The 23,841-nt window shown below is 61.1% G+C and overlaps 1 protein-coding gene across 2 annotated transcripts in view; it reads right to left on the reverse strand.

The window, feature by feature from the left end:
- The window catches only part of DTX2 (deltex E3 ubiquitin ligase 2), a 32,647-nt gene extending 8,861 nt beyond the window's left edge, over positions 1–23,786 (reverse strand). The window contains exons 1-5 of one of the 2 annotated variants that reach the window (XM_035343289.1): positions 23,683–23,786; positions 18,617–18,989; positions 14,309–14,894; positions 7,514–7,572; positions 414–545 (exon numbers count right to left, since the gene is read on the reverse strand). In XM_035343289.1, coding sequence (XP_035199180.1) covers positions 414–545; positions 7,514–7,572; positions 14,309–14,894; positions 18,617–18,920 — 1,081 coding nt within the window. In that variant the 5' untranslated portion in view covers positions 18,921–18,989; positions 23,683–23,786. The remainder of the gene's footprint in view (positions 1–413; positions 546–7,513; positions 7,573–14,308; positions 14,895–18,616; positions 18,990–23,682) is intronic. The other variant, XM_035343290.1, reaches the window with a different exon arrangement.
- Positions 23,787–23,841: the final 55 nt, after the last annotated feature.

Here is a 23,841-nt window from a genome sequence, read left to right on the forward strand (position 1 = left end):
GGATAAATGCTGTCCTTGAGGGTTCCTCGGCTCCCAGACTCATCCCGGCAGCGAGTCGGGGAAAGTCCTGGTACGTGGACAGCCAGGGCTCCCCGGGAGAGCTCCAAGGGACCCCGGGGAGACGGCAGAGATCCGACACGCACAGAGAACAGCCAGGCTGCTCCAGCTCTAGCGACTGATGGAAACGAGCAGAGCTTCCAGGGTCTACTTCGTCGTCTTGTTTTACAGCCTGGCAGGGACCACGCAGGCCAAACGCCCTGCTTCTTCCCTCCGTGGGACGGACATCCCCAGTCAGTCGGAAGAGCCGAGAGGGTTGGGGGGAGAGACAAGAGGAAAGGAGGGAGGCAGAACAAGTGCAGAGAGATAAGAGAGAAGGAGATGGAAGCAAATATCAGAGTTTGAGCAGGAACTACCTTTCTTGGACACTTTCCTCCCCTCCTTAACTGAGCTGTGTTTTTTAGTGGCTTTATGGGTGCTGGCAGCTTGCGGCACACAGGTGAGGTGCACGGGGAGTCCAGCGGCTGACATCAGAATAGCCGTCATGCCTACAGCGGGTACGAGATCGACATGCAGGAAGGAAACAACGGGGAAACACATTCATTAAAAAAAAAAAAACTTCAATCTTTCAAATTAAAAAAAAAGATAAAAACAAAACAAAACCCAAGCCCTTGATTCAGAGAACATAAAACACCCGAGAGGTGAGGGGGTTGGAGTCACCACGGGGACAGGATCCAGAGGACTTCAGCAAGGGGAGCTCGGGCAGCAAATTAAAACAGGGAAACGCAGGCACCCTCGAAGCTGGGGTTTGGACACGACCTTCCTCTCTGCCTTGGCTTTAGGGCTCCTTGGTCATTTCACGTCTGTCGTGGTGCGGAGTCCTCCAGCTCACCGAGCCCTGTGGGCAGCACTGCCCCTGGGGACGTGCGGTTACCTGTAATCCCTACGGCTCCTGCTCAGCTGCTCCCCCGTAAAGCAGAGTGGTTCAAAGGCATCCCCAGAGAGCAGCCTGAGGGCCTGCAGAGCCTGCAGCTGTCCTGGGCTGGGCACAGCCTGCAGCTGCCCACCTCGGACCCCGCCGAAGGAGCCCCGTGCAACTGGGCTCCATTTTCTGCTGGACCCCATCCACAGTTTGAGTCCGAGACTCCTGTCCCTCCCAGCCCGCACCGAGAAGCGCTGCATTTGCTGGATGCGCTTTGTTAAAGCTGATGAATCATTAAGGACAGCCGCTCCCTGGAGGTACGGCTGGCACGCAGAGAGCCACCGGGCCGGTGATGCTGATCTAGCGCGGTGTTTGCCCCTGAAATACGGGCCGGTTACAAGGCGTAACGCTTGTAGGGTGGCGCGCTGCTCCCGAACGTACGTTCCAGGGAACACCTGCTGCAGCCTCTCCAGGAAGAGACCTCCCCCTGCCGCAGCTATCAGCACAGCCAGAAAATAATGCAGAGACGCAGACGGACAGCGGGCGACCTGAAAGCCCAGCTCACCTCTCAGAGCAGCCTGTGCAAAACCACCTCCTAGCGCTAAGGTTATTGCCAGCGTCCCCGCATCCCTACGCGGTAGCTCCTGGCCAAACCCAAAGTTACCGAGGCTTTTCAAGCCTGTGTTCCACTGGGTTGGGAAAGGAAGACAGAAAAGCAAATGCATTTATTCAGGACAAAACGAGGAGCCTTGCCCACACATGACTAAAAATGGAGCTATGAGAGGAAGCAGCCAGCTTGGTGTGAGTGTTAACTAGTCGCATATTTCAGGCGGAAAAGAGTGTTAAGAACCCACGCCCTGTAACCAGCAATCGCCCGTGCAGAACTGATGTCAGTGCCCAAGCAGAGCCAGCCCCTGCAGCCCCGACTGCGTCCTGCCCCGGCTTCACCTGAGGTCCGAGCACACGTCCCGCCCCACAAACTGCCCAAGCCCTTTCTTGATAGAAGAGTTTTATTAAAAGCTATTCAACTTTCATGCAAGGCCCAAAGACTTCCAGAGACAGAAGGGATTTCACAAGATGGGGCAGGGAGCGGAGGCGAAGCAGTTAGCCCAGGGCTGCCCAAGGGCCGTTGGCAGAGCTGGTCTGGCCAGCAGACCGGGTTGCTCCGTGACACATCGCCCAAGCACGCGCCTCCTGCTCTGAGGGGAGCTGCAGGCAGCACAAAGGCAGCTCCTCGCAGCACTGAGAGCTCCTCTGCGGACCGACGCCAAGGCAACGGGCATCGGACACGCGTAGTTGTGCCAGGAGTTATGGGGGAAGAAAAGCAGGCCAAGGAAGGCAACAAGCAGGAGTTAAAGATGCACGAGCAGCAGGTGAGGCAGTTGTTTGAGCAATCCCAGCCCCTGCCTGCCGACTGTGAGGTCTGTGATTCAGCACCAAGGAGAAAACACCTCCAAGAGCTCCTGGCAAGTCTGGCACCAGAAGATGAGGAGCAGGAGTTTGGAAGTTTCCTCACAGCACATCCACGTACCTGCCAAGGGAGGCAGGTAACACCACACCACGCAGCCTTGGACCACCCTCAGCGACCACCTCTGAGGAGCTGGATTCGTGTGCAGCCCCCTGCTCCCAGGGAGCATCTTTGGAAGATGCAAACACCGAGCAAGTAGCCACCACCCCAGCAGCATCACACGGCGCTCAGCAGGTCCAGCTGAGGAAAACCCCAGAAGTCAGCACAGGACAGCACGAGCATCGGGTGAACAGCATGAACACCGGGTCCAGAAGGTGCACGGTCAGAACAACCTCCTGCAGGTCTCAAACTCTGGACCAGAGGGCTGCTGCCTGCTCGCAGCCCTAAGCCAGCAGCCCTTCACCACTTCCAGCAAGCCTCGGCCAACAGCTCAGCGTTCCCACAACAAGCGGGAGCGAAGGAAGCTGAGCACCTGAAGCCCAGCTTCCACCCAAGCTGCCACCCCCCTGCACACCAGGCAGGGACTTTGGTCTCTGGGAGCCTCACCCCAGCGTGGCCATAAAGCGCCGTGCCCGGCCCGGGGCAGGAGGAAGGGGTGAGGCGAGGCTGCCTCCACCAGCCGCTCCCCAGCGCTGACCGCACAGACCGACATCTGCGGAGCAAGCCCAAAGAGCAGCGGGGTTTTCGCCCCCTCCACACAGCTGGCTGATACGTGAATGCAAAACTGGAGCTCTCTGCTGAGGAGATCAATACCGGCCTGCTGGTGTAACACAGTCTGTAAAAAACAGACCCAGAAGGAGAGGCTGGAAGACTGACCTCAGAGGACGAGAGGTCTCCTTCAAACGTTAGGCTGAGTGAAGGAGACAAGGCACAGAACCTCAGAGTTCGGTTACCCGCTGTCACAGCCCTTCCCATCCCCTGATATTGTCTAAAGTTGCCTGTCAGCACCATGAGTCACTGCAAAGGAAATAAACATTTATTTCAGGAGCTTTCTCTCACTTTATGAGTTGAAGGCATCTACAACACCGTGCACGCATACAGGCAGGTCAAGCGTGGGACCAGGAGAGCTACCCCCAGCCACGCATCCTCCTGAAACCAGCAAAAAAAAAAAAAAAAAAAGGTCATTTTCTACTTTTACCTCCTGCTGCCTTCAGAGACACGCAATGAATCATCTCCTCCTGCAGCTCCCAATCAAGAGAGCATTCAGAAAGGGGCTGTTCCCGTGCTACACCGCTCTTCTGGCTCATCTCACAACCCAGCAGTGATTCCTCCTTTAGCGTGCTAATACAATATTGGAAGTCTCAGCATCTAGCAAGCCTCCCACGAGTCTGGTGACAAGAGTCACCAGCGAGGGATCTCCCCGCATCCAAGCCTTCCAGGGGAGCGTGCCTCCACGCGGAGTGCCAGAGACACTCCACACCCGCAGGCTGGTTCTCCGCTTCTGACCCGTGGACAGCTTTAACTCAGCAGTCAGACATCAGGGGAGTCGTGTCAGGAGCAAGTTTGACCCTGGGTGAAGTCCCACTTGAAGACACGAGGGCCATGCTGCAACTGAATAAGCTCGCCCAGACCAAGCCTTGGATGCCTTGGAGCTCCTGCAGGAGCTCCCGCTGCTCGTCGGCCACCCCAGAGCTCACAAAATACTCGTTGATACGTTCAGACTTCCCACTGACCGCTGGTCTCTTCCCTGCCAGCACTGCAGAGGCGGAGAGGAGAGGCAGAGAGCCTTGCAGAGCATGCTTTGGCACCTCACCTGCTCCTGCCCGCGTGTGGGACGGGCACGCACACCGCTCCTCTCTTCCTCCAAGCGTTTATTTGGCTGCAGGTGCAGTGTCAGCAAGGAGTCCGCAGGGCTCCTTGGGGTGGAATCATTTCTGCGGCAGCTATGACAACATCCGCCGGCTTTTCTGAGCCTCCCATGAAGTCCGGCGCTTTTGTAACATCCTGTGCTGGAGCCGAGCTCGGGGAAAGCTCCCTTACACAAGGTTTGAGCACTGGCCAGGCTCTTACTCACACACCCAGCCCTACGCGCCCCTCCGGTCACCGCTCTGGCTGCCGAGCTGTGCTGACAGACCTCAGACTCGGGTGTGCTTTGTTCCAGCTCAAGATTTAAGCAGGTGGAAGGAAGGGCAGGGCTTGCCATCAAATAACCCGATGTCTCAGAGAGAGAAGCACATCTAACCTGCACAGTTACACCCGTCCAAGTTTTCATGGTGAGGATATCCCCAAACGTCCCAGCTCTGGGAACAACTTGAATGAGAAGCACTGGGCTGGGCTGAACTCAAAGCTCGCCTCCAGCCTTTTGTCTCCCAACCCCAGCAGGGTCCCCATACGAGCACCCAGTCCCCCAGCAGCCACGAGGCACACCTGAACTACGTTGTTCCCACCAGATTTAGTCCAGCTGAGCCTAAAACACCAACACTGCAGTTTGCCAGGACCTCTCCTCCGGCATTTCTCTGTACCAGCATGATTTGGGGGGTGGGGGAGACACGTTTCCACATGCACCTGGAAGCATGAGGGTAACGAAGTCAGGACAAAGCCTGATTTTGTACAAAAGTTTAAACCAGCTTCATGATTTCTGGGATGTGGAGGTGCGCTGCTGGAAGATGTGGAGCTGGAGTTATCAGTTCCTCACCCAAATCCCCAGGCACCCATCACACAAAGCCCGCTTCCTTCAGGACCCCCAGCTCTCAGACACACCTGCAGCATTTCTGGCGAGCATCGGCAAGATTCCGGGGGCTTTGCTTCTCCTGCTTCAGCCTAGAACTGGAGCTGCTGAGAAGCACCTCAGGATGGAGACCAGAGGCCATAAGACTTGCAGAATAAAACCCCTCTCAGGTCACAGCTGGGACCTCCCGTGTCACCAGAGCCTGCCCTCCATCGCCGCTGATGCTGAAGATCACAGCTGGGCGGTGGGATTGGGGGGGGGGGGGGCAGCCTGCATTTTACAGAATAACCCCACGAATAAGCATTTCCAAGACCTTCCCCCGGATTTGAAATGCAAACAAAACAGCACTTCCCAGAAGAGGTCCAAAAGCCCCCAGGAGAGGTCCTAGAAGCAGAGAGCAGAGCACAGAGGGGGGAGGAGATGTGCCTGAAGACCCAGCCAGCAAAAATCCCAGTAAAATTTGCCCTTGTTGCCACAACCGCACTGCTCGCTTTTTACCATAATCACTCCCAGACGTTTATTTTCCTGTCACTCACTAATTAACTTGCCCAGATCTCCCCTCTGCTTCATTTTGAAGGCAATCGCAGATTCAGATTTTTCTCCTCCCTTGCAGCTCCGACGTCTGCTGCACCTGGCAGGGAGCAACCCAGGGCTGCTCAGAGCCAGGTCCTTCGGGCTCGGACCTGAAGATGCTGTCCCTGGGGGCAGGCGATGCACCGAGCCCTCAGCCCAGCACACCTCACAGGGAGCTGCAGATCCGAGGATGAACAGTTTCTGTCCCAGCCTCCAAGAAGAGCAGAGCCAATTACAGCTTCCCCTTCTCATTCTGGTTTAAATGGTGCCAGGTGGGTGATTCCAGCAAGCTCTTCTGCAGCCTTTTAGGTGTAAACGTGGCACTACGAGACACAGAGGGGCCGTGCAGGGCGGGGGGGCCGTTCCTTTATGTGATTAAGGCACTAATTACACAGCCAGGGGATGAAATGGAGCTTTCATAAGCAAGGTGAGCCCTGCTCAGGTCATCCATCTAGGCAAGGTCTGAGCTCGACTCCGCACCTCGCTGCCACAGAGACTGGGAGAGGGACTGCGTGCTGTCCTGGTGCCTGCTTGGTGCTAGGGACCTCCGAGGTGCAATCTTCAATAGCTTTAACACCGGATGAGCAGAAACGGCAGTCCCAGGGGAGCGTTTTGAGGCACGGCAGAGCCTGGCACCTAAAAAGGCACCGGCCACCACCACCTTGCCTGGAAAGAGGTGGTGGCCGCTTTGTCAGAGTGAGCCCAACTGCCTCTGGGTGCTCAGGAGCAGAGCTCAGCATCCAGGGAGCTGCTAACCTGAACAGACCACGCATGGACAGGAGAGAGGGTTCAGAGATACTCGGGGGGGTTCACAGATACTCTGTTGTGTCCAAAATGGGTACAGCAGCCCCCAGAAGATACCACACGCCAGGTCTCTTCCACTCACCTACCCCCGGTTACTGGGTTAGGGCACAATTTGAGGACATCAGCTCCCAGCACAACGCCCGGCTCCTCAGGCACCGAGCCCCGCTGCTGAGCACACCGAGAGGCACCCGACTGGAAGTGCTGCCCCTGAAAGCTGCGAGCAGGAGCTGCCGTGTTCAAGGCAACGCCACCGCACCTTTAACAGGCGAATCTGCACGTGGAAACCTGGCGCTTCCATCCCCCCCAGACAGGCTTCTCAGGGATGTTTAGGATCACATTCACGGGTCTGGATGGGTACAAGCAAGCCTGCGTTGTGCTGCCACCGCAGACGATGCCTGATTCAACGTCTGCCTCTGCCTTTCCCCAAGGCAATGCATCGCAATCATTTTTTAAGCTAACGACCACCTGAGCCTCTGTAATAAAATCACACGAAACAACCCCCCACGCCATCCTGCACTGCGGTTTTCCTCCTCAGAGGAAAAAAAAAGCAGGAAACAAACACCAGCTAGCACACAGCCTGGCCCACGCGCTGCCCTACGCTACGAAGGCAAGTACCCAACCCCCAAACACAGCCCCAAAAGCCAGCTCCCGAGGGGCTATCTAAAACACGGGGTGAGAGAAGTGCTTCGGACTCACCCGCCAAGCTCCATCCGCCCCCCTCCTGCTCAGAGCACACCAGATACACCCTGCTCTTGTGTTAGGGAGGTGCTGAGCTGCAGCCTCAGGTGCTGAGCAGCATCGAGGCCTCACCGCAGCTGGGATGGGAGCACAAAGCCTCAGGACCAGCAGCAGTGAAAAAAAGTTACTGGGGTCTGCCCTTCCCGTTCCCTCTCAAGCTTTTTTCTACCTTTTTTCCTTTTCTACCTTTTGGTCTTCAGGCCTAAAACTTTTCCACTGCCAAAGGCAATTCAGAGATGCTGGTAAATAGAAATAAAAAAGGAAAAGAAGCGCTACGGAAAAGTAGAACGCTTGCTCACATAACCCTGAAGAGAAAGCGGATAAAGCAGAACAGAAACGTTACCTGCCAAAGCCTGGCTCACTTTGCTGGGTTTGGACATCTTGACCGGCAGGCTCGGGGCACTGGAGAGAGAGAGAGGAGAAACACAGAGACATCAACCAGCACAGCTCAGCCACAGCAGGGCCGATTCACCACCCCCAGGCCCTGGGTATATCAACGGGCTCTAATTGCCCCGATGAGCCCCACCCACACGTCCTTCACCCACTGGTCCAGCTGTGGGATTTGAGGAGCCCCCCCCCCCCGAGCCCCCCCAGTAGCACAAACCCTGGGGGCTGTGGGAGATGTTGCAGCTGTGCGGGCTGCAGGAAGCGAGCGGCACCTCCCAACAGCTTTCCACGCGGGGAAACCGAGGCAGGGAAAGCTCGAGCCAAGCGCCTGAGCACGTGCAGCTGGTCCTTGAGCAGAACCACGTCCTGACTCTCCCTGCCCGTCCCCGGGGTTACTGCGGGGTGCAGGAAGGAGGGAGGAAGGGCTGAAAGGTTTGGGGGAGTTTGGTACCCCTCTTCCCTTGGGGATCAGTGCGGGTGCCCTAACATCCCTTTCAGGTTCCTAACTGGCTCTGATGGTGTTTCCCAGAGCTGGCAGCTCAGGCACAGCAGCTGCAGGGACCGCCCAGTGCCTTGATGACCACCTCCAGACTCCCCACACCATCCCCACTTACACCAACCCGTAGGACGGCAGGCTGCCAAGCTCCCAAATGCCACCCGCTGTCTCTGAGAACCCAGCCCCCTCCAGAAGCTGTCACCGTGCCCAAAACAGCCCCGGGGACAGAGCTGGGTCCCTCTCCTCGGCCTCCCCAGGTTCAGCAGCGACGCGTCCCCACCTCCCCTACCTGCCGCCGCTCGGAGCAGGTCCCTGCGCAGGCACCGAGCTCCTGAAGAAGGCAGCACCCAGGGCTTGGCGCTGCTCTGACGGCCTGGCCGCACGAGACCGGGGCCCCCAGCCCTTTAGGAGGCCCTCCGGGCTGCGGACGTTTCCCTTCCCTCTCTCAGAGGCCGTGGTTTCCCCTCGCTTGCCCCTAATTTTGCAACGTTTTCAAATGACGCAACGGGCTGTTCTCACCGCAGCCCGGTTCGAGCCCCGCTGGCAAATCCTCCCCTCGATTCTGGGGGGGGGCTTTGAAGCAGGTGCCGTGACCCCTCTTTGTGACCTGTTTTTTCCCTGGTTCAGCTCTTCATTGCTCTTTCTCACGTTTTTTTTTCTCTCCTCCGTTTTCCCTCCGGCTGTGCTCCCCCCAGCAGAAGCACTGCAGGGTCTGGATGCCCCCAGCCCGTGACCCCAGCCCAGACCCCGAGGAGTTTGTGCTTTGCCATCAACCCCAAGGTGCAACAGCCGCCGGGGTGCCTTCATTTCCCCTTCCCCACGGAAATGAAAACACGGCAGAGCCCGGACAGGGCTGAATCCTCAGCGGGGATCCACCCAGGGGCACACAGAAGGGCTGGAGCGCAGGGATTTACGACGCAGGACCCCAAATCCTTTTTATTTCGCGTAGCTCAGCAGCAGCTCAGCGAACGAGGCCGCGGGACGTGCTCGCCCGTCCGCTCGGCGCTGCGTGAGCGCATCGGCCGGGCTGCCACGCGCTGCCGTTTCCCTTACACCTGCAGAAACCCGTGGTGAAACCGAGGGCAACTCCCGCTGCTCCGCGGTGCCTCGGCCGCCTCGCGTGGGAGGAAGGAGCATCACCACGGCACAAAAGGGGCAGAAACGCTCCTCCGGGCCCGAAGAGGGTTTTTTTGGAGGAAGGGGAAGAGGGAACAAAGGGTATTGCTGCGGCAGCCTCACACGTGCGGTGCCTTGCACCTGAGCGGCCTTGCCAGCAGCACGAGCTGCCTGCAAGTAGTCCGCTAGCATAGACCCGAGGTGCCCCGGTGCCGCCGCGGCATCACGGCTTTTTGGGAGAGCTGCTGCCAGTTTGTAGGCTCGGCTACGGGGGGAGTGACCCCGGCAGGCCGGGGAGGGCTCTGGTTGGGGAGGTCGGGAGAGCAGCAATGCCAGAAAAAGTGCTGCAACACGGAGAGGGGCTGGGCGCCCACAGCAGCTCCCAGCACCTCTGCTGCCCGCAGGTGAAATTGTGGGACCCGTGATGCTGAGCCAAACGTTCAGGCCGTGCTTGTAGCGCTCGGAAGTCAGCGCCTGAAATCTCCAATTTTCTGCCGGTACCAACTCCTCCCCGGGCTGATTTCGTCCTGCTCGCCCCATTGCTCAGCGCCGTAGGTACCAGGGGGTCGTAGGCTGTGAAGAAAGGGGCGCAAAGCAAGACAGCGTCCTCACGGATCCGGTGAGAAACTCCTGGTGGCCATCAGTGGATCCCAGAAGCAAAGCGCGACAGCTTCTTGCCTTCCCAGACGTTCAGCTGCTGCAGCACGGTGAGGCAGCAAGGCGCAACACCGGAGAGGTGGCACTCGGTGGCCAGATCCGAGCCGAACAGCCCCACACGTGATTTCCTCACGGGGCAGGAACGGAGAAGTCCGTGTGAACTCTCTCCCTTCCCAATGCAGACCGCTCCTCCTTCCCTCCCCTACAAAAGCTGCATTTTCCTGTGCCTTTGTACCCCCTGAACCAGCAGCCAACGCTTCCCCCAGGTCCTGCCCCGCCTCAGATTCACACACGCGTGCCCAGGGGTCTAACCCCTTCCGTGGAAAACCTCCCGTGATGCTAACAGCGGCCACCCAAGAGCTTCTCCCCTCGCTTTGTTTTGAAGAAGGCATCAGGACAGGACCCAGACCAAGCCCCCCCCCCTTCAAAGACCTTTTCCTGCGCTGCACGCAGCCGCGTCGATCCATGGGGCTCGCTCCTGGCACCAGGATGAGGAGTGACAAAGGGCTGGGGACAAGTCACAATGGGCCTGGCGAGGGGTGGCAGAGACCCCCTCGGTCTGCGGGAGCCGAGCAGCCTGCTGTTCTGCTGGTGGGCGAGAAGAGCTGAAGGGTACGGAGGAGGAGGAGGAGGAGGAGGAGGAAGAAACACCCTGCCTGGGGTCTGGTCCCTGGGGCGCATCTCCAGATCTGACAGCGTGCTGAGCACGTGGGAGACGTGGGGCGGTGGCCCTGGGCCCTTCCGAAGAGCACCCGAATACTGCACAGCTCCCCTCCCAGTGCTTTTCAATGAAATTTCCCCAACCCCAGCCCCTGCCTTATCTGCAGGCAGGAGCTGGACGGGCACCCACAGCCGCTTGAGCTCAGAGCGGACAAGAAAGCCACGCAGGGACTCTCCTGGCTGCGACACCAATTTATTCCCCCCACACAACCTCCTGCAGCCTTCCTGCCCTTGTGCCCAGCGGGACACCCCCCCGGCAGTGCCCTCCTCTCCAAGGAACCCCCTCGGAGGGAGCCGGGCAGCACCCGGAGGTGGCCAGAGGGGGGGGAGCCGCACGCAGTGGGGCGCTGCTTGCTGCGGGCACGGCCCCCACCGCGGCACGCTCCGTCTGCAGCTCTTAGCGCGGTCTGTGGAGGAGGCCGGGTTCATTATCTGCCTTTAACACACGGGAGGAAACCAAGGCACCAAGAGGCAAAACAACCTGCCCACATGTACTTAATCTTCTTGGCTCCGCTGCTAACGTATTAACGTCTGTTAGGGCCCCGGCTCGCTCCAGGCGACGCTCCTCTCGGGGTTTCGCAGACTTTGACCCTGTTGAGAGCAGGGGGAATCGAAGCCGCAGCTCGCGGCGCCCCAGCTCCACCCTCTCTCACCCCTGCACCCGTGCCCCAGCCCGCAGCAAGCGGGAAATGCTTCCTGGTGCTGCCACGGCTCAGACGTGCCCGTGCCGCCCGCCCTGGGGGCGATTCCCACCTGCACCTTGGGAGTAACTGTCACAGCCACCCAGGGAGGCAGGCAGCTTTCCAGGAGGAACTCCACCTCTTTTCTCAGCCCTGCAGGAGAGAGGTTTTCTTCTGTGCTGCCATTTTCAGCCACGTTTCCTCCTGAGCTGGGTGTATTTAACCAGGCTGTGTACAACTGCCCTGGCTCCCCGTTTCCAGTAGCGTTTGAGCCGCCAGGAACAGCTCAGCCGCAGCGAGGCCGGGGCTGGGGCAGCAGTTCTGTAACAGCCAGCAGGCTGCCAGGGGTGCTGCAGGGCACACACAGCACAACCTTTATTAGACAGTGGAGAATCCCCACCCAACCCCACTGCTCCCTTCCCCGCAGCCCAGGCCTTGCTCTGTCACTCCTGCTCGTTTTGTCGATGGACGCTTGCATGAGCTGCGGCGAGGGCCACGGAGCAGCAGCAGCAGCTCAGTGCCACGAGGCTCCCCCGCGGGCGTCCTTCCAGATTCATCCGTCTCTTCTCAGACCCCCCCGGGGCTGGAAAGGGGCCGGCTGCCATTTCGCTGCCCCTTCCAGGCAGCGTGAGGTGCTGGCAGCCAGGCAGCCGCTTCCAGAGCCAGCCCGTGCAGCCCCGAGGCCACGGGACAAGGTTTTGTCCCCGCACGGGGCTCACGCTGCCGGGACACGGCCACGCTGCCAGCTCTGCGCCCCAGCACGGACCGCGGGTCACAGCCAGGATGAACCACAGCAGAGCTGCACGCCGGACACAGGCACAAACCCTTCCTGGGGTAATTAGTGCAGGATAATTAGCACCTCGCCTCCACAGCCACAGAGCTCCCCACTGAGCGAGGAGCAACGCAGGAGGAGCTAAGCACCCCAAGGAGCACAGGCGACGGGGAAAGGCAGGGAACCCAGCGGCTGCAATAACTCCGGAATGTTCCGGGCTTCGGAATTAACTGAAACACATTGTTAGGGCGTGCTGCTCAGGTTTCCCCTAATTCACAGAAATGAGGGTATTTTCTGCTGGAACACAGCTCCGCGAGCCTGGGAACGTAACCCCAGCCAAGAGCAATCACAGCGGCCCCGCAGTATTTCCAGCTCACGGCACGGAAAGAAAGGGGAAGAGCCACCTCGAGCTGGCGCTGGGTCCCCGTCACGTACTGGAACAGCACTGGGAGACAGAGATCAAGGCCCCCACGCGCATTTGTCTGGCAGGGGAAAGGACAAAGCCCGTGGGCAGGTAACGCTGCAGGACTCCAGCTCCCCGCTCAGCACCCAGCGGGGCACCCCAGCGCCTTATGGGCTCCAGCCAGAACCTTGCAGGGCAGCCACGGCAGCGTTTTGGCGAGCTCTTCCCCCCCCAGGAGTTACTCTGCGAGCCACACGGGTGTTTATGTTCGGGGGACAGATGCTGGCCCCAGGCAGGGTGACAGCACCACGCACCAACCCACAAGACGCGGGGTTTGGCAGCTTCTGAGGGAGGCAGCGAGAGCCCTGCTCGGTGCTGAGCTCCGGTTCTGCGCCCTGCCCGAAGGTGAGCGGAGCACAGAAACACGGCGGATGCATGAGGTGCCAGGCACGGTCACCAGGTGCAAAGGGAGCACCAGGGAGAGACCGTGAGAAAGAAGAACAAGGTGTGGGAAGTCACTGTATGCAGATCACCCCCGAGAGGGAAAGGCCTGTTAGGTGCTGAGAACACCTGAAGATCAGACGCAGAGAGGTACAGGACGGCTGGGAGCTCTGCAGGGCACCTGGTCCGACGCCCTGGCCAGGCACGGGCGCCTGGAGCTGCTTGCACAGGTCCCGTCCACGGCTTCTGAAGATCTCCAAGGAGAGAGACTCATCAAGGGAGCAAGACTTAAAGTCTTGCTTAAGATACAAACGAGGTTCAAAATAAACTTGTGCCGCATGCAATTAGCGGAATGAGCTTCCACCGCCCTTCAGATCTCTTATCCGTGCATCTCCTTGGGCTGGCTCGGGCAGGTAAATCAACCCTGACAAGTTTGCTCTCTGGTTTCTCAGGTGCTCAGTGTGGCAGCGCCTGGATTATTTCTAGCAAAGAGTGCAGGGCTCGACACGCTGCCGGTGGTTTACAGGCGGAGAGCCCTGACTGCGGCCTCAGTTTGAGGTGACTGCAGGCGGGAGCTGCTCAGTGCAGGCATTGTCACCGGCTCTCGGGAATAAGACAGACCCCGAAAGACCGGGGCTAGAAAAAGCCTTGCGTGCAGGAAGAGTTCAGACTGAAAACCTCTTTGTGAGTATCGCGCTCGGTTTGGGTTACAGAGGCCGACCCTACAAGGTGGAGAGGAGCGGGGCCACAGGGTGAGCCCAGGAGATGTCGCTTTTCTTTTAGCCCGAACCCAAAGGCCTGAGGAGAACCGAAGCCCTGCCTCCCACAGCAGCACGGCACAGCCACAGCCCTCCTTCAGCTCCAGCAGCTTGCCAACAGGAGCTAAAATCCTGTGCTGCGAGATGCGCGCGTGCTTCAGGGCCTCTAGCATGGCAGGGAAGCCCCACAGCACCCTTTTCACCAGAAGCGTCAAACGTGGGCTTCCTAATTGTGACAGAGAACTTGGGGGGTCTCGGCCACATGCAGCAAGCTCTGCAGGGCCCCCTTGAAGGGGAAGAGCTTTGAACAGGGCCCTTTTCCACTCCACACTTGCTGTGCATTTTGAATTAAATGGGAAAGTTCACAGATCCCCTTTTCATTCACTCTCCCCTCAAAATTGCTTTCGGACGACCAGAAGCGCTCCCAAGAGCCTACGTTTCCTCAGGCCCGTAGTATCTCCACCTGACTACTTCCCCCAGCAGTATGGGGCACTTTCACGGCTGACAGGGAATAATTTCGAGTGGGAGAAGAGAGAAAGCAGAGGGGAAGCTTCCTCATGCAGTGGACACAAAGGCACGAAGATCTCCCTCTTAGGGAGAAGACCCTTGCGCGGTCCCCTGGGACGGAGAGGCTCCTAAGCGAAGCCCCGAGCGCCGCAGGGCTGTCGGACACACACGCGGCACGTGAAGGCGAACCGGGGGCTGTACCTGACTCCGTTGGGTGCGGACAGTCCTGTGCTGGGGCCCCCAGCTTGAGGCAAAGCCCAGGTGCTCTGCGCGTTGAGTCTCGGCGTCGACCTCACGGCGGACAAAGTCGGTTTGTTGTAGGGCACAAAGCCCACGCCGGAAGAACTGGCGGACGTCGTCCTGCCGGAAACCTGATGCGTGGCGGAGGAGTTGGGGAAGTTTGTCATGGAGTGCCGGTACCGCGTGGTGATGGGGCCAGTCCCCCCGTTGAGCCAGCACTGCTGGCAAGAGCAACCCACCCCGGCGTGGCCGGGGGCCGAGGCAGACGTCACCGGGTACGGGGAGTCCAAGCGGCGCTGCACGCCGCGGCGGAACCTCGTGGTCTTGTTGGTCTGGACCTGGGCCACCAGGTCGACGTCGTAGTTGTAGCCGAAGGGCGCCAGATCGACCCGCTGGTGGTTGGTGGCACGGGCCTGCTCCAGGACCTCGCAGACGCTCATCTCGTAGGGGGACCAGCCGCCTTCGTCGTTCTGCCACTCCCAGACGATGCCCTGCCCGGCCGCCGAGCTCCCGGGGAAGAGGTGCCTGCGGACCGCCCGCATCGTCCCTGGGGGGAGAGGGGAAAGTCAGCATGAGCGGAGAAGTCAGGGGGAAACCTCTTTCAGCGACTCGTTCCTACACAGAGCTGCGGCGGCTAATTGGAGGCACTAATGGACTTGCTCATCCCGGCGCGGGATGAGCTCAGAGAAACGCAGCGCCTCCGCGCCCTCTGTCCCTCGGCCAGATCTGATCGCGGGCTGGCCGCGGGTTCAAACGCTGCGGGGAGGAAGGGTGGGAAGGGGAGAGGATCCGGGCCCCGACACACCCAAGCACAACGGCGCAGCGATCACAGATGCTTCGCTGACGTTAAAAAATAATAATAAAAAAAATCAGGCTGAGGCACAGATCTGGTGAAAAAAGCCTCCCCCAGCCTTGACAACAGAGTAACTATAGAGACGCGACACCGTCAGAGCGCTCCGCAGGAACACGCGAGGGGCTGAACGCCCACCTCCCGCTGCTCCTCGAGGGTCTGGGGGGCGGGTGAAGTCCCACGGGGGCAGGCCAGGGATGTCAGAGAGGGGAAGGACAGGGCCAGCTTCTCCAGGCTCCTGCCCGCCGGGCAGTATAGCAGGAGCAGGGAGGAAAAGCCAGCAAAGTGATCTGGAAGCTGCAGAGAGCAGCTGCTCACACAAAGGACGAGGAATGAAAGCTGCTGCTGCGAGGCTGCTCTACAGCAGCAGCACGAGCTCGAAATCCCCTGGAAGGCTGGCTCCCCGGGGCGACTTCACGCTCGGCTGCGCTATAAAAGCAGAAAGCAGCAGGAGGAGGCGAGCCGCCCACCAGGACGGAAGCCCTCACCTCTGCAAAACCAGGTTCCTGCAGCTGCCTGCACCCCCTTGCTGCCCGTGCTGGGGCTCTGCCTGGCTGAACGTTAGCTTGAGTTCCTCTGCCTCACGCCCTGGTCGTTTCTACCCTCACCTGCGGGTTGGGCGCTGAGAGCTCAGCCACAGGGCCCGGAGACTCGCGTGGGACGAGACCTCGCTCCGGCAGAAGTCGGGGTGGAAGCTGCCAGTGGGGTGGAAGGTGCCAGCAGACCCGAGCCGACCTTCCCCAGGCAGCAACCAGCGCTTCACAGGGGAAAGCAGAGAGCACGGCCAAGGGCAAACTCGAGCAACAACTGCTCCTGGCCAGCAAACGAGTCCTGCCAAGCGTTGGACACGCACTGGGTGCCCAGATCTGCAGCCTCACCAGGCACAGTGCACCGGGGGAGACCCGAGCAGGGGGAAGACTGAATTGTAGGGCTTGGAAGGGACCTCAAGAGATCCAACGCCCCTGCCAACGCAGGTTCCCTAGAGCAAATTGCACAGGTAAGCGTCCAGACGAGTGCTGGGAACCCGCTCCCAGTGGAGAGGAGACCACCACGGGTGACACGAGGTGTCAAGAGGCCCAGCAGGACTCACGGGTGGGCGATCAGCCAGGCTCGCTTCTAGCTGGCCGGTCAGAAGCTAGAGGCAGCACAGGGAGGACGCCAGGTGCTCGCAGGGGACCTGTAACTTTGAAGATCTCCAAACAGCAGCGGGGAGAGGAGCCGTGAGGAGCCCACAAGAAGAGCGGAGGCACGTGCTTCTTGGAAAACGCCCCCCTTCCCCCGGGCTGGCAGGGACGCTGGCATTCCTCTCCCGGGTGGGCAAACAGCTGTGGCGAGGGGACAGCTCCGGCTGCTGCCTCACAGCTAAGCTGCCCAGAGCAGCAGCTGAGGCCTGAGGCTAATCCTGCCCCCCAGACCCCCCTGCACAGCTGTCGCTCCCCGGCGGTGGGACGCGGCCCCGTTAACACTGCCTTCCTGTTATTCTCCCTGGCTTCCTTTGAAGAGCCTGTTTGTCTGTCTAATAGCTAATGAGCAGAATACAACAGCCTATTTTTTTTTTTCTTCCCCCTTTTGCTCTGTTTAAAGATTTTTCATGGGGATGTTTCCTGCAGAGATTCTTTTCTCCAGCGCATGACAAAGGTCAGCTGGCTGCTCGCTCGGAAAGGTTCGCGTTTAAGGCAGGGCCCTGCAGAGAGAAAAGGCTTTGCTTAGAACTGGGCCAGGAAAAGGGGATACGAGAGCATTTTCAACAGGCATGCTGAAGAGCGCGTAGGAACAGTTATGTACGGAGGGGAGCTCACAGGCCTGGCCGCTCTGATCAGCATCCCTCCGAATCGGTGGGAAACCCCGCGGGGGAGCTGGGCTGTACAATCAGCCTTTTTGGTCTTGAAGTCTGCCGCAGATCTCATCCGAGGAAAGAGATCACGTCATCCAGCATCACTTCCAAATCCACACTGTGCCGCTCCCCGGACTAAATGCAAACCATCCCCCAACAGCCAGCACCGCTAGATGTTCTGAGATCTTTCTCAAGGGACTGAAAAGATGCGAGACATCTGTAGAGAGACAGCTGCAGCCACGAGGAAGGACGAGGATGGCCCTTTCACACCGGGACACCTCTTCCAGCCCCCCCCCCCGGCTGAGATCTCAACCTCACCAAGCCGGGCTGCGTCCCGGAGGATCGCTGCCCAGGTGGAGCACCAGCTGCAAGGTTCCCTCACCAGGCTGGTGTTAAAAACACAAGGAGCAGCCGCTGGTGCCAGCTCTGGTGGCCCAAGCTCGTTGCTCAGAGCCCCAGCAAGGGCTTCCAGGCCGTGCCCAGCCAGAGCTGCCAGCACACTCACCTACGAGAGCTCCTCACCCAGCACTGTCCTAGGGAAAACTGACCTCGAGGTCACTGGTAAGCAATAAAAGTTACAAAAACACGGATGCAGCTGCCATGAGCGCTCACCACTCCAACCACTTCCCCTTCCTGCAGGAACTGTCCGATCCTGCAGTTGAATCAAGACACTGCTCGCTTATTGCCTCAGCTGGCCGGACGCCCGCGCGCTGCCAGCCTCTGAAGCTCGGTGGGAGGTTTGGGCAGCGCGGTAAAAAAGCTGGCTGCGTCCTGGGGTAATGGGAGAGGAGCTGGCAAAAGGGGGGAAAAACTGATGCACGGAGAATTTTCCGTTGGTTTGGGGTGCGTAACGCAGAACCTCCCTGGATTTTCAGGGGATGAGGGCACGCATTCCGTCCCCGCTTCCTAAGCTACAGCTGCTCGGCACAGCTGGAGCGAAAGAGGACAGGAGTCACCTCAGCACATTCCCAGCCTCAGTGACCTCAGGAGAGTCAAGACGAAAGCGAAAATTAGGCCTTAGACCTGCCATCAAGACCAAGCCACCCCTGCCCCTCCCCGGGAGGAAGCGAGCAAGCCTGGGACAGCAGCGGGGGGGGTGGGGAAATATTCTGCGGCAGCATCGCGCGGGGGCTGCAGGCTTTTGCAGAGCAGCTTGCGCAGGGCGGCGTGCCAAGGTAAAGCAGCTGGCACTCCCACCGCGGGGGGAACAAGGGACGCAGGCGGGAGGGTTGGAATGGCAGAAAGGCCTTTTTGTGCCGGTGGTCTTCGACGGATGCGGGTGGGGGGCGGGAAGAAAGTTGCCAGCTCTGAGGGGTCTGGCTCCCGGGCTCCGAGCTCCAAAGGTCTTGGCGATGAGGCTCCTGAGGAAGTCACCTCCGCCTGCCTGGCGCAGCCCCGCGGGTTCCCGACGCCAATTTGCTCTCGTGCTGGGTGGCGGGCAGCACCAGGAGAGCAGCGGACGTGCCAGCCAGCAAAGAACCACCTGCAGCAGCAGCAGAGCATCGCAGGGCTCTCCCGCCCCACCTCCCTCCAAGCACACGAGCAGCCCTGCCGAAATCCGGGCGCGGGAGGGGAGCTCCCTTACCTGTGTCCTGCCGGAACTGCGTCATGCTCGGGATGTCGATGACGTAGGGGGCCAAGACGGCATCCGCGTGTCCCAGAGGGATGCTGCTGACGAGGCCCGACCCCGAACGCCGGCCCTTCTGCTGAGAGGCCTGGAGAACCTGCTCGATGTAGCTGCACACGTTGCCTCGGTACGGCCTCCACCGGCCGAATTCATCCTGCCATTCCCACACCGCCACCACCGGGGTGCTGCCGTGCCCCGGGACAGAGGCGGGGGCTCCGGACGGCCCGGCCACGCTGCTTCCTGCTCCCTGAGCCGCTGCCATGTTCCTTCCTGGGGTCTGGGCACGTAGCAGCTGCGCTGGCTGGCTTTACACCATCTTCTTTTGGGGGATCTGCAGCAAGAAAGAGCAGAGGGAGCTGAGAACGGTGCCCCAAACCCACCCCGCCCCGAACCCAAGCTACACAAGCTGTTTATGAGGAAGCGAGCTCAGCCTTTCACCGAAGATGCTTACTGTGCATTTCGGGGAGCACAGAGGAGTGGCTCAGCCTCAAAACCCTCCGGTCGAGGGCAAGCGAGGTACCACCACCTACAGCACGCCAATGCCAGCAACTACTTCTGCTAGCAAAGAGCTCTTTGGAAAGACTGCTTCCGACCCCAGAGCCGCTGCAGACCTGCCTCAAGTCAGCCCAAGGCTGCTGCTGATCTGTATCTGTAGGCCCCGAGCTGAGTTCGGACGCTCAGCAGCCAGGAGCCAAGGTGAGAGGCTGCCCTGCACCACTCCCTGCCCGTGCTCGGAGCCTGTCCTGGCAGCCGCACGCCCCGAGCCCCGCCAGGAGCCCAGCGCTCGTGCACAGCCACGCCTCGGTTACGCAAGCAGCTCCAGAAACCGCTGATCTGCACTCTGGGAACACAACGGCGGCTCCGTCCCAGCTTCCGATGGCTTTTCATCCAGGATCAGTCCCTTGGATCCTCCCGTGCAGCACTACAGGTGCGCACAAAGCCAGGAGCCGATCCTTTATGCAGAGCCCGAGAGCCTGCGAGTCACAGAGAGACGAGCGTTCAGCTCCATCCGGGACAGGAACGGATACGAAAGCACCAGGAGGAACCAAAGGCACGAGGAACAGCCGGCGCCACTGCGGGCAGGGATTCAGCAGGTCACCAAGACCGCAGAGCACCTACCTGCAGCCTCTGGGGCTGCAAAGCCAGGGGCAGTGCGCTCAGTCCACGAGGAGATGATTTGGGGAAGATCAGGGAGAGGGGAAGGAGCCTTAAGGCGTCCGGATAAAGACGCAGAGGACAGCAACTAAGCCCTAACCAACAGGATCCCAGGCAGAACGGGGACACGTCTGTCCCGCTGCCTGGCAGCCCACTTGGAGCCCCCCGCGGCGGCGCTCGCGAGCAGCTGGGCACGAGAGCAGGAGCGTGAATGAATGAATCGCATCCCGCTGCAAAAACAAAGCCACCTTCCCCCCCCCCCCCCCCTCAGGCCTCGCCTCGCTGACTGCTCGCTCGAGTCCTGACAGCCAACGAGGAGCTAGGAGCTTCCTTCCCGTCGCACCGAGAGGCTGAGGGCTCCCGAGAGGCAGCTCGGCAGCGGGTGGCTTCCACGGGACGATGCCATCTGCCCGGAGAATGACATCCCCGCCGGATGGGGGAAGATCCCACGCTCCGCGGAGCGCCCCGTCCATCACGCTCACGGGGCTTAAAAAAAGAAACAGAATCAAGAGAGCAGAGAACGGAGGCGCCCCCGCGTCTGCATTGAGAAGGGGAAAGCGACGCTTTCTCCAGGAACTCGCAGCCGGTTCGTTTGAGCTGCTCTGAGGTTTTTGCACCACACCCCCAGCTCGCCCGGGGTTGGGGGCGAGCGGCTCGGGGTCAGCACCCAAGTCCCCGCGCGCTGCGACCCATCTTTTTTTTTTTTTTCGGCCGGGGGGTTTTCCCCCCCCCCCCCCCCCCCCCCCCGGCACACACGGAGGGTTATCTCGCTGCTCAGAGCGACAAATTTAAACCCGAGGTGTCAAAGCCGACACCTGCCTCCGCCCGTGCGGTTTGATGGCGGGTTTCGCACCCGCACATCCACGCTCCACCTGGAGCGGCGTGCGTCAGAGCAGGGCTCGGGGCTGCCCGCCCCGAGCCCCCGGCAGCTCCCCATTTACAAGTGGAGCACTTTACCAGTTCTGTTTTCCCCCCTAAGCTCTTGCCAAATACTCATCCGCAGAGCCTACAGCCGCCGACGGAGCGGAGGGAGGTTTTTAGGGAGGCAGCAGCTTGTTTTCCTTCCTTCCTGAGGCACGGCAGCGGGAAATGGAGAAGAGCAGACAGCCACCAGGCAGAAGGGCACCAAACGCCACCTCCTTCACGCCCCCACCTCTGTGCAGGGAAGGGGCAGGCGCCACGAGTCCCCTTGTCCTCCCCCGGGATGGCAGCGATGCTCTGAACCCAGGACCACACGAGGACAAACCCAACCCCAGGCAGCAGAGGTTCCCCGCCTGGCCGCACGTGAGCCCCGACAGCCGCTTCTGGGCACGCCAGGCTCCGGCGCCCGCTTCCCCGTCAGAAAGGACGGATATTTCCTGCGCAGGAGGAGCCGGGGGCACGGCCCAGCACGAGCTGCAGCTGCTGGCGGCCACGGCGAAGGGGGGGACACGGGGAGGGAGCTGCAGGAGCGACACGAGTCCTCGAGCCAGGGCAAACACCAGCGGGAAGAGGCCTCGGGTTGCCTTTCCCTCCCTGTGCCACCAACTCAGTGACACACCAACACGAAAAGCCGAGGGGTTCGATAGCAGAGTTCTCCCCGAGGGGCTTCGCTCAGGCCCAGGGGGCTCGGGGCGCTGTGCTAACACGGCCTGGAGGCGGCTGGCGGGGCCGGGGCACGCCGCTGACTTGCCCGGTGCCGCGTTTGGGACGCTCGCAGCAGCCGCCCTGCGTCCCTCCGAGCCCGCCCGCCGCCCCAGCTCCTTCCTGGCTCGGTTCTGGGGGCACCGCGTGCACGTACCGAGCCCCTCGGACCGACGCCTCCCCTGGGAGGCCAGAAATCACACCGACAGCTGGGGGCAACGCCTGGCTCCAATCATAAACCCCACGGGATTTTTATTTAAGCCCCAAACAAAACCAAAATCCGATAGCCGAAGACTTAAATATCCCCGCCGCCCGCCCTCTGCTTAGAGGGCGATTTGTAACGGGGGCCTGCTCGGTCTGACCTGGAGCTCCAGCACAAATTCGCCCCCGAGGCTTCAGCTGGGGACTTCTCACCCAAGAACCGGGTGCATTCCAGTTGTTCCCCACGGCCGAATTCACTCCCTGCTCCTCCAGCCCCGGCCAAACACACCGAGGAAGGCAGGGGAGGCGCAGGTGGGGGCGAGGGGGGGGTGAAAGCATCCGGGAGACAAACGTAACTCTCAGTCCTCCGGCCTCACACGGAAAGTTATTTCGCTTTCGATGCAGGATCTTAAAATTCACGAGCCTCAAAGGATTTCTACAAACCCCAGGCCCGCTTGGAAGTTCCTGAGCTGGGACTGCCAGCGCTGTCAGACACCGAAGCGACGCGCGAGCCTGTGCCACAGTTGGATGAAAGCCCTCGAGCTGGGCTGCGGTTGCAAAACGCATTTTAAAAGTCACCAGATTGGTAAAACCGAGTTATTAGCAGGCTGCCCCGAAAAGGGGGTGCCTGGGGGGGGGGGGGGGGTGCTAGGGGCCACTGACACCGGGTGAAGGACGGGACTGGAGGGGCTGCAGGGAATCCACGGCGAACTCTGACTTCATGGGAACACGAACACACAACGCACGGGGAGGCAGCGGGGCTGGACGAGCCCGGGACCCTGTGATCCTGTGCCACCGTAACCCCAAAAGGAGCCCGGGCAGCAGCCCTGTGCCCCCCCCCCCACGCACACACACCCAGCACCAACACCACAGCCGGGAGGGAGAGGGGAGGGGAGGTCGCCGCCAAGATCCTGGCCAAGCAGACGGGCTCGATCAGGGCGCAGCCCCGCGGAGAACCGCCGTGCCTGGGGTAACAGCACGGGAGAAATAAAACCTGGACTCTGTCCATTGAAAACGAGCTCCAAGAAAATCCCCCGAGCGAGGAACCGCACTCGGCTCACCCCTCGCTCGCTCCAGCGTCCTCCTGGGGCGCAGGGCAGGGGATCGCGGCGAGACTTCATCTGGGGGGACGCGATGCTGAGCTTCAGCCAGCACCCAGCACGCTCACCCACCGGTCTCACGGGCTGAAAGCCTGCCCGGTGCCTCTGCAGGGGGCTGCCCGGTGCCTCTGCAGGGGGACACCCCGGCAGCACAGCACCCGCAGCACCCCGAGGCCGTCCGCTAGGCTCCAGGAGAAGCCGCGGCCGTGCCCTGGCAGGACCAGCACCACGCACCCGCTGCGGCAGTCCCGTGCCTGTCGGCGGGGCCAGGGCTGGCCTGGAGGGCTCCGGCTGGACGTGGCACGGCACGAAGGCAGCGGAGACCACCGGGACAGCTCACGGTGCTTCCCCGGGCACCCAGCGCCCTCCTGGGGGGCACCCAGCACCCTGTGCCCAGGGGCATCCAGCACCCCCCGGGGGCACCCAGCACCCTCCTGGGGGGCACCCAGCGCCCAAGCCAAGGCAGCTGCCCCACACTGGGGTTCCCTCTCAGCCTCCCCGACCCCAAACCAACCGGGCAAGCGGCGGGGGGAGCAGAAACGCGAATTAAAGGGTCACTTTTGAAAAATATGTTATTTTTTTAAAAGGGAAACGGCGCCAGGGCGGCTCTGGGGGAGCCTCTGGGGGAGCTGCTCCCCGCAGCCAACGAGGCGCTGCCCGTCCCGGCTCACCAAGGCCCCAAGGACACACAAGGGGCCTGGGCCCGGTCCCCGCGACCCCAAACCCGGTGCCCAGCCCCGGTGCCCCCGGCCCCACAGCCGGTCCCGGGCCGCACCGGGGGCTTGGGCCCAGCAACGGCGGGGCCCAAGGGAGCCGTCTGCCGGCCGGGCAGGGCTGGATCCCCCCCCGCCCACCTCCTGCCGCCGGCCCCGAGCCCGCCGAGGCCAGAACCGAGGCCAGGACCGGGGCCGGGCCCGCCGCACCCAACCCCCCCCCGCCCCTCACCGTGGCTCCCGGCGGCTCCCGGCGCTGCCGCTTCCCGGCCGGCGGCTCTGGCACTGCGCGTGCGCGGCGCGGGGCCCGCTGGGAGATGTAGTGCGGGGGCGGGGCGGGAGGCGGGGAGGGGCGGGGCCGTGGGGGAGAGGGGAGGGGCCACGGGGTGGG

Source organism: Oxyura jamaicensis, chromosome 19 (genome assembly GCF_011077185.1).
Source record: "Oxyura jamaicensis isolate SHBP4307 breed ruddy duck chromosome 19, BPBGC_Ojam_1.0, whole genome shotgun sequence".
Taxonomy (NCBI): Eukaryota; Metazoa; Chordata; class Aves; order Anseriformes; family Anatidae; genus Oxyura; species Oxyura jamaicensis.